The following is a 10429-nucleotide window of genomic DNA, read 5'->3' on the forward strand; positions in this document are numbered from 1 at the left end:
ATCATATATGCATTTCCAGTTATAACAATTTAAAGACAACTTCTCTATAATCGGACAACATAACTACTTAATTTTTTTTTTTCCAAACAACTTAAACAACAACAAAGCAAACAAAGGCAACTCGATCCTCGTAAAACCAGTATCCCTAACCACATGTTACTATTTCCAAAAGCCAAACAATAACATCCATCATGATCATATAATATTCAACTTATCAATCATGTAATATCCGCATGCTTACTTAGTATAACTTCAACACATATCAATATACATATCGTCATATCCTCCTAATATCACATGCTACTAATATTAACCAAACAATAACATCAATCATCACTTAAACATATTCCGCATCATACTTCACATACTTCTATCATTCCATCCAATTCAACCACATAATTCATCCAACACATATACTTTAAGGACAATAAACAATTAGCGATCCCATGACACCCCCATAATGACCGGTTTAAAGTTGTAGGGCAAGTTCACGACTTTAGGACATCTCCCAAGCCTTTGCATTAGCTCATAACAACTCCTACACGGGTTCAATTTAATTTGACTCTCTACATTCATTGAGTTCATTGGCAGGTTCCAAAATCGTCGCTTTGATACCACTTTATAACACCCCTATATACCAAGGTGCCTTACCAAGACCACCCTAGCACACGGAGATGCTACCATCTTGGTTACCCGAGGCATAGTAATCAAAGTAAACCATAAAAAAACGTACTTTAATGTAAAAGTTTAATGTTCGTACATCACACACCGAAACTGAAAACCAACTAAAGAAAAATTGTCTTAACAAGACACAGCGGAAGACTAAAGATTCTGACACGTGGTGACTCCATCCCTAGCTAGATACCGCGCATACTCCAAAGAAATACCTGCTAAGCAACTGCTCACCATCCTCAAATGGATCACCACAGTTTTCAAAACAATTAAACGGGGCTAGTTACTGAATAAACAAGATAAGCAACAACAACAACAACATCCAATTACACAATCACAATCCTCCAACTCCGTCTCATCATCAATCATCTGCCTACACACTAAAGTGTGATGCCCTGCCATAATATCCATCGCAACAGATATTCCACACCGCTAGTGGGGACCGCAGCCGTACCACCTAAGCCCCACTCAACACCATAGAGCGAATAACCCACGTCCATTACGGTGCACATCCACCTTGTGACGGGAACCACCAGGGGCGAATCAAGGGCATAAAGCCACTCCCGCAAGTGACTCCACTTAGCCGAGAGCGCACCTAGCGAACCACAAACAATTACAACCAAAACCACAATACCAATATAAACATGTCAAATCCAATTAAGAATAATAGTAATCATGTCAACACAATAATCATGCCATCTTATACTTATTTAATCAGTCAACTGAGCAGCAAACCCCTACCTGAGATGGAATCACCGAGTATATGACCCTATCTATTCATATTTTCCAACAGCACGAAGAAGACTTGTGCCATTCAATTTGATATTTGCCCTGAATTTCTTTATTTTTCTACATTTCTACTCATTAACGACTGAAACGGATTCTATACATCAAAAAAAAGGAAAAAAGACCAACATTGTGAATTTGTGATTAGGTTACAGTTCATTATACATTCACATAGTCTTCTTCTAAAACATTGGTCTTGCTTTACGCCGCAAAAACTCGTTCAAGTTGTCAAACTCAAGCAATGAATACTTCTTCCAATTGTATGTCATATAACTTAGATTGGGAACCATCAGAGGCGCGGATAAGGAAAATGCCACCATGCTATGGCATTGCTTAATCTCCAATGTCTCCAAACACGGTAAACTTAAAATGACCTCTTCATCGAGAGACCTGATAAAAAGAAATGTATATATCTTGGGGGCAATTGTCTTGAGACTAACTTCACTTAGTTTGGGCATTTCGGCATATCCGTGTGAGAATGACTCGAGGTTGTCACACCGGTACATATTGACGTTCTCCAAAGTCCAAAGAGAGCAAACGTAGAGTCTGGTTGGGTTGACTTGAAGAAAAGCATTCCAACGAAGAGCAATTCTGTAAATGCAGGGTTTTCAAGTAGGGTGCTATAATCGGACCTGAAATGAACTGTTTAAATGCTTGACAGATATCAACGACGAATGACTCTAGCGATGGAAGGCCTAAAATGACGTTTTTGGCAGAAGAGAACTCTTCCAGAGTGTTCATTTCGCCTAAAGATATCTGCTTGAGCCGAGGAAACTCTATAATCAAAACCTCGTTTCCTTCAACATCGCCATACTCCCATTTTATGACAGTTGGATATTATGAGAACTTCAAGCTGTTGTAGCGCTCCTTGAGCCCTGATAACTAAATCAGCCGAAATCACACATTCCCAACTCAAAACATTCAAGACTGCTTGAATTCCCAATGGTGAGATTTTTCAATTGAGGACATTGATAACTTGACAGTGGATTTCCAGCTCTTCCGAATCGTCTGCTATAACTTGCCGTATCTTGTTACAGCAATTTATGGTTAAACTTTCAAGTAGCACAAGTGCAGAAAATATGGAAAACCTTAATCACTCCTATTACTTAATGCAAAGTATTTCCCGGACAAACCACGCTGCACAAAAAAATGGTTCAAGCTGTCAAACGGAAGCAATGAGTACTTGTTATAGTCATCTGTCAAATGACTTAGATTGGTAGCCGTTAGAGGTCCAGATGAGAATGCAGTCATTTTACCGCAACCAAACATGAACAGTGTTTCCAAACACGGCAAATTTAAACCGATATCTTCGGCAGATGTGAAAAAACATCGCATCCTGGGACATTCATGTAGATGAACTTCACTTAGTTTGGGCATTTCCACACGTCCGCTTGAGAATGACTTGAGATAGTAGCAATGCTCGATTCGAATGAGCTCTAAGGAGGATAATTGTAGAGTCTGATTGGGGTGAACAGAAAGAAAGCATTCCAACGAAGAGCACATACGTAACTTCAGGTTTTTCAAACAGGGTGCTATGATCTGTCCTGAACTAAACTCTCTGAATGCTTGGCACTCTTCAACCGTGAGTGACTCGAGCAATGGAAGGCGCAAAAGGACATTTTTGGCCGAGCAGAATTCTCCCAAATTGCTCACTGTATCCAAATAAATGTGCTTGAGGCTCGGGAACTCGATAACAAAATCGTCATCCCCTTCAACATCATCAAGGATTACTACTTTCATTTTATGGCACTTAGAAATTTCGAGAACTTGGAGCTGCTGTACGGAATCCTGAACCCGAATAAGTAAATCAGCTGAAATAACATATTCCCAGGGCAACTCCTCCAAATTGAGGCGACACAGGCCTTTAAACTGGCCCAGAGGTAATTGGTTTAGTCCAGGCAACATAAACAAATGTAAAGCTTTCAATTGCCCACGAATCTTCGCTCCAGAAGAAGCAACGTTAACGACATTGCTGCTCTCGTTTTCAAATAACTCCTTGAGTGAATCACTTTGCCCAACCCACAATTCTTCTAATTCCGGAAAGGCCAATGAATTAGTTGATGATGAGAACAAGACTTCATTTTCGATACAATGGAGTTTAAGGCAAGTCAAATCGTCATAGGTTATGGATGGGAGGCATTTTAGGGCGTGTGTTCCGCTAGTTGTCAGGTTTCTTAACATCGGAACATAGTTTTTTATGACTTCATTTCCTCCCTCGATTCTCGATATATCCCAATCCCATAATCTCTTTACATGGTTTTTCGACATGACCACTTGCAGCTCTTCCAGGCTCGGAAAATCCATCTGCAATTCAAAACAATTAGAGACAAACCGGAAAATTCTAAGAAAAAGTATGGATGTGAGGAGTAAAACACGGGCTTGATATAGCAGCTTCCGAGTAAAATTAAAGACGAGAGGTACGATTAACTATGAAACGTACCTTTTCACTGAAAAAGGCTGCAGAAGAGCAATCCAAATCAGAAAATCTATTCATGAGGTTAAGTTGGGCAAGTGTTAGAGATTTTAAACTTGGGAATTGGAGTTTGTATCTTCCATTATAAAAACACTCAAGATTGCTTGAACTCTCAATGGTAAGAGTTTTCAAATGACAAAATATGATAACTTGATTAGAATTTTCCAATAATTCTTCTGTTTCTTCAGCAATTATAACTTGCTGCATCTTGTCACAGTGTCTTATGGTTAAGCTTTCAAGTTGCACAAGTGCAGTAAATATTGCGGACGTGCCTACATTTATCATTTCGTTACACCCTTCGATCTTTATCTCCCTTAAATTAGAAAAGCCGGAAAATCCAGCTTCCTTGCTCCACAACTTTGAGATTTTACGACAGTCTTTCACTGAAACTAGTTCCAAGCACGGAAACCTGATCTGCAACATTTAACAACATAAAAAGGTTGTTTTCGCACACACATGATAACAATCGTGTCAAGAAATTCATGGAATGTAGACCTAGCAAAAATCAAATCACATGTACCGACTTAAACTGACTCGACCTGCACCTGATCTGCACAAGTCACAGCAAAGCGATTACATTTGAAAATACAAAAAGACGAAGCTTACCTTTTTGTTGAAGAAAGCTTGGTGGCTTTGAAAACCATGGTTGATCTTTGTCCCCAACAAACTTTGACAGGTGAAGCCGGAGGATATTTCTATTGATTTTAGAAAAGGCAGCTCAATTACGACATCTCTTTCTTCAACTTCATCAAGCATCTCGTTACCATTATCAATGAAAAAGAACTTCAGGGAGGGACAGAATTTTAATTGTACATGAGTCAAGTTACGCGGAACATGGCTAAGAGGAAGCAGATACTCTAACATCTCCACTCTATCTAAGGACATTTTTTGTAGCTTCTGAAACATGCCTGATGGAGCATCTCCTTCACATAAGGCCTTTAAAATATAGATGTCCTTTATTTCAAGAAAAAGCAGCTCCTTAAACCCGTCTTCGTCCATTTCAGGGACAAGATTATCGACCCTTAGACACTTTAATTGAAGATAATCTAATTTTTTTAGCAATGCCTTAAGACAACCGTCATAATCTGAGCAATCATTAATACTCAAAACACGATGGTAGCCTAGGATGTCGGCTGTTCTATGGGCATCACCCGAAACATCAACATATATCTTAAACATGTCTAGATTCTTGGCAAATTCGCTATTTCTTGGCAATTTTGCGGCTTCAGAGACCCTCATTTCAAGTGCATTCAGGTATTGTAACTGGTTAAGCTCATTAGCAGTTACCATTCCCTCATTGCGTTCCTTTTTTATTCGGGTGGATGCCCAATCAGTAGAGCTACCAAGTGCGTAGAGTCCTTCCAATTGAGAGAGACGGTCTAACAATCCACATGGGATCAACCACTCGGACATAGACTCGCATCTACTCAAATCAAGTAAGCTAAGATTCGACAAATTCCCAATTTCAGAAGGTAGCTCTCGCTTTAGAACGGATTCACAAAGACTAAGGACAATTAGACTCGACAACTCACCAATAACTCGAATATCTTCCAATTTACAGCTCTCTAAATGTAATGTTCTAAGCTTCTTCAGTTTTCCTAGTGATACCGGCAAACCAGGGGAAAAGTTCATTTTCGACAAAGCTAAAACCTCCAGATTCAACATTCCTTCAAAGAATGAATCAGGAAAATCTAGGGCCAGATTACCTTTTAATAGCAAAATTTGAAGCTTATCAGCCTCTACACCATTAAGACGTGAGAAATCACCACCGGATAGCAGTGATATGGCGGTATATTTCCCAATACTCTTCTTGTTCAACCATCGAGGAATGGCTTCCACCATGAACTTATGCCCCTCATCTACAACAAGATCATGAAAATCATTAAATTACACGCATACAAAAGTCAAAAAGAAAAAGTCGGAGTAGTTCTGTTATTTTTCGCACCTTTTGCAGCAAACAAAATTGCAGAGGCGCGAACAACATCATGAATCTTAACATACCCTTTACAATCACCTTCTAGAAACATAGACGATGACACGAGATCCTCAGCCCAAGCATTAGCTTGTTCCATGGCTTCGGAAAGCTTATTCACATGTTGAAACAAATCCAACCCGATTCCATATCTCATTAACTCTTCAATCGATAAACTTGATCCAACGGGAGACAAACAGGCTAGCAAGAAAAACAACCTTTTCTCTTCGCTCTCCATAAACATGTAACTTGTTTCTAAAATCAAGTAGGACTCGCGGTGCTCACCATTAACTTGGCTCGATATAGGCTTATCCAATTCATCTGCAAACTTTCGCCAATTTGGCAAATCTTTATCCTTAAGTGTATTAGCAGTAGCTACGATAGCAAGAGGTAATCCTCCACATTTGCTCATTAATCTATCAACAACACTTTTGTATTCTCCAACATCTGCTCTGTCTCCCGCTTGACTCTTAAAGAGATCTTTCGCTTCTTTTATAGACAATAGACCGACCTCGTATATATTACCATCTTGCACACCCATGACTCTACAAACTTCTCGATCTCTAGTTGTCAGCAAGAGCTTGCAAGTTCTTGGTATCCCGACTTCATCTAAGTTAAGCTTTCTCCATATGTTGTCTAAGATCACAAGCGTTTTCTTCTCCTTATCCGATGTTAGTTGGTTGTATAGTCTAATAGCCCTTTGAGCTATACTGTCCACCTCAAGCAAAGACAAACCAATGGATAATGCAATCTCCCCTTGAATATGCAGGATGTTCGGAGAATTCGAAACTTCCACTATTACTACTTTGTCAAACATGTCTTTGGCTCTCTGAGCCACTTCTTTTGCCAATGTAGTTTTTCCTGCATTATGGTTTTAAAGTTGGAATATTGTCCAAGAAAAATCACAAAGAATTGGTTATCTTTAACATGATCACTACAAATTCTTGTTTAAGACGAGAGTATCCGTCTTAAACTTAAGAGGGGTCAAATAGAGTCAAAATCCTCTCCATTTCCTAAAAAGAAATGGAGTGGCCATTACCTATCAACGGTTCAGATTGTATCCGGTCAACATCGAACGGTTTACGATTTTTGCATAAAAATAAAGGGTTAATAGAGTATAGAGGAGATAATAATATTATTAAATGAGTTTGTGAGAGGAAATGGAGAGAACAGAAATGGAGAGGATCCTTGTTGGGTCAAATACCATACTACTTGCATAGCTAAGACAAAAACAAAATGCTTAGATTGACGAACTAAAAACTTGTCTTATCTATGCAAGCGGTATGCTATTTGACCTGTTTTAGGAGAGACTAATTGAACAATCACATTCAAGGGGAGATTTTCTTATCGATGCGTTTGATATACAATGGAGTACTAAGACCATCCTCAACCATGAGCCATTCTCTTCCTCATCTCACTCTCTCTTATCACTTCTTACTCATCCACCTCATTATTCCTCAACTTATCAATTTTACTCCTCCAACAATAATTTACACTTATTTCTCATCACTCTCTTTCATCATTTATCTCTCTTACTTTAACATACCTCACACATTTTTTACATTAAAACTCTATTTTCATAATTTGTTTGGGTTTACAACTCGATAATTTATTGACTTTGGTTTTACTATAGAAAAAAGTAAGACCATTTTTTTTCTCTTAAAAAAAATATTACCCAAGACAATAAAAGACATAACATTTATAACATCATTTTACAAGGCTACATTAATACAATATTTAAAAAAACAAACCAAATATTACATAGATAAATTGAATACACGAAAATATAAAACGATAAAGGAAATACAATAAATTAAAAGACCGTTTAAAGAGAAAATAATACGACGTTAGTTTATTGAAAAAACGATATTTAAGAGAGTAAAAAAAATCAAAGAAGGAAGAGAAGAAAAAGTGTGTGTATATATCTTAATATTACTAATTTACTACCTATTTGTAGAGAAAAAAAAATAGGAATTATGGTGTAATTATTTTTTTTTGAAAAAAAAGTTACATTTTAATTAATAGGAAAAATGAAAATTTGGTTGCAAAATAATTACATGTGTAAGTATATGTCAAACCAAATTTTGGGGTTTGATGATTATAATAATAAAAAAAGCAGTAAAAAGAATGCATGTGGAACATTTTTGGTTGAGATGTGCAGCGTTTCCTTCCGCTGTTTGTAGCGCAGCGTTCTATTCCTTGGATTATCAAGGAAGATAAATCATTGTTGGACCACTCTTATTTCTATTCCTCAGTTTTTAGCGTAGTCTATTCCTCATGGTTGAGGATGGCCTAAAGAGGCGTTTCCAATGATCCATATTACATTGACGAAATAAAAACTACTCCATAGATAAAAGTAGAAAGGAGATAAATGCATACCTGTACCGCCCATGCCAAAAATGCCAACATCGTCCGAGTTACCATCTTTTAGCTTGTCAACAATGAGACGCAAAAGAGCTGTCCTGGATTTCACAGCCTTAGAGAATTGATTCGGGATTGGCTTTAGATCCGCTGCACTCTTGGATATAGTGAGATTTTCGTCCGGTGGACATTTACTAATGATATGGTCTTGAATATGGGCTGCCTTCAATTTTGCTACTTTGCTCAATTGGTAACGATGATGGTAATGACTAACGACTACTGCACAACAACAGCATCGACTCCTGTGTCTTTTGACGCTATCCCTCAATTCCTCTCTCAATCCCGTACTACTCGAAAATAAACCATGAACTGCGTCAAAGCCTAACTTGACACTCTCGACCTCAGGCACGGCTTTCTTAAAGTTCGCATCATCCATTAACATTCCAAGAGACGTAACCAAATTTCGTATAGGTTGCACCAATTTTGCGGCATTTTCTTTCACTGAATTTTTTCCCACGGTTACTTGTAATAAGGCTTTGGATTCCTCTTGGCCCTGGCCGTTCTCTGCCTCATCCCCCAATTCCTCCTCGCTTAAGTACTCGACTTCCCTCACAATCTCCTCCATCTCCTTATCTCCTTTCACAAGATTTTCCAACTCGGCATCCTTCAACATTCTCGTAGCCATCATCGCCATTTTCCTATCCTGTTTCAAAACCTTCTTAAACTCCTCGACCTTCTCTTTCATCACATCCACCACAACTCGACCGACCTTCTCATACTCTTCCCTCACTAAATCCCTATAAATATCCTCATCACACATTCTCATCTCTTCCTTAAGCTCCCTCATCACTTTAACCACCAATTCCTGAAAACCCAAATCCTCTCTTGCCGCCCTTTTCAAAACCCTTTGCTCCATCATTCTCACAACCATTTTCGCCACCTCAAAATCCCTTTTCATAATGCTCCTCAACTCCTCATCATCACTCAATATCCTTACATCTTTAAGCCAACTCGCGACCTCCTTACTCGCGTATTTCAAATTATCCTTTCCATTCTTCAATTTTTTATCTATATCCCCCTTTCTATTGCACACATCATTAAGACTTTCCCGTAATGTAACTAGATTATCCTCACAGCTTAATATGTATGAAACATACTCTTTTGTAGCATCAAAGACATATGTCTTCAATGGTTTCACGGCTTTTAATGCCAAATCCATTCCTTTTTTTTGGATTGTTTTAATGGAACTCCAAAACACCAACTTTTTTTTTGAAAATTTGATTTAGTAGTAGCGATCAAAAAGAAAAAAAAAAAAAACAGTATTACCTTAGAAGTTAGAACCCAAGTAAATTGCAGGGTAGAGGTTCAACAACAACAATATTACCTTAGGAACGCAAGTACATTGCAAGGTAGGGGTTCAGATGTACGCACAATGTAAAAACAACAACCAGAACATTTTCGAAGCTCAAAAGTAGAAACGATTTGTGAAAAAAATAAACCCGGAATAACCCAGATACTAATAAAATTGAAAATTTTGGACAATGACAATGAAGCAAACGCAAACGGTTTTGGTTTAATCTCGAGTAAATTAGCAACTTAAGTTCTCGCAATTTAAAGTAACATGGTGGTTCAGACTTCATAGCATAATTGTTTTGAAAGAAAAATAATTTCTAGCTGTCAACTTAACATGGTAGTGCATACCCATAACTTTTTGCCAGAAATTAATGTTTACCTGTATACAGTATATATTATGAATATTTTCAGTTGACTCGATTGGGATTAGGATCTTTAACAACGTGTAAGGATTCTAAATCTTATTTTCTCAGTAAAGAAATGCTAAGAGAATCAATGATCAGTTTCTCTCTCTTAAGACAGCACTATATGGAGTACATCTTAAGTTTAAGACGGGTCAAGTACATACTATTTAAGTATATAAGAATGCATAGGAAAAATCAATATATTTGTCTTATATAGTACACAATTGGTATACTATTTGACCCGTCTTAAGACGGATAGTGCCTTCTTAAATGAGAATTCGTGTTCAATGATATTCTGCCTAAATTGGCTTGTGTCAGATACCAGCAAGGTAGCAATGTGCCATGAGCAGATGATAAGATGAAGGAAAGTTTATTAAACAAATTGGCAAATAATTGTGTAACTTTACA

At 37.8% G+C, this 10429-nt stretch overlaps 1 protein-coding gene across 1 annotated transcript; it reads right to left on the bottom strand.

Annotated features, from left to right (window-relative positions):
• Positions 1-2372: 2372 nt before the first annotated feature.
• Positions 2373-9575, bottom strand: LOC141613718 (uncharacterized). The gene is made up of 5 exons (XM_074432464.1): positions 8283-9575; positions 5877-6764; positions 4538-5790; positions 3899-4345; positions 2373-3762 (listed from the first exon to the last, which is right to left on the bottom strand). The coding sequence occupies exons 1-5, from the start codon at positions 9481-9483 to the stop codon at positions 2548-2550; spliced, it is 5004 nt and encodes a 1667-aa protein (XP_074288565.1). The 5' UTR covers positions 9484-9575; the 3' UTR covers positions 2373-2547.
• Between the last annotated feature and the right edge of the window lie 854 nt (positions 9576-10429).

The sequence above is a fragment of the Silene latifolia genome, chromosome 1 (assembly GCF_048544455.1).
Source record: "Silene latifolia isolate original U9 population chromosome 1, ASM4854445v1, whole genome shotgun sequence".
Lineage (NCBI taxonomy): Eukaryota > Viridiplantae > Streptophyta > Magnoliopsida > Caryophyllales > Caryophyllaceae > Silene > Silene latifolia.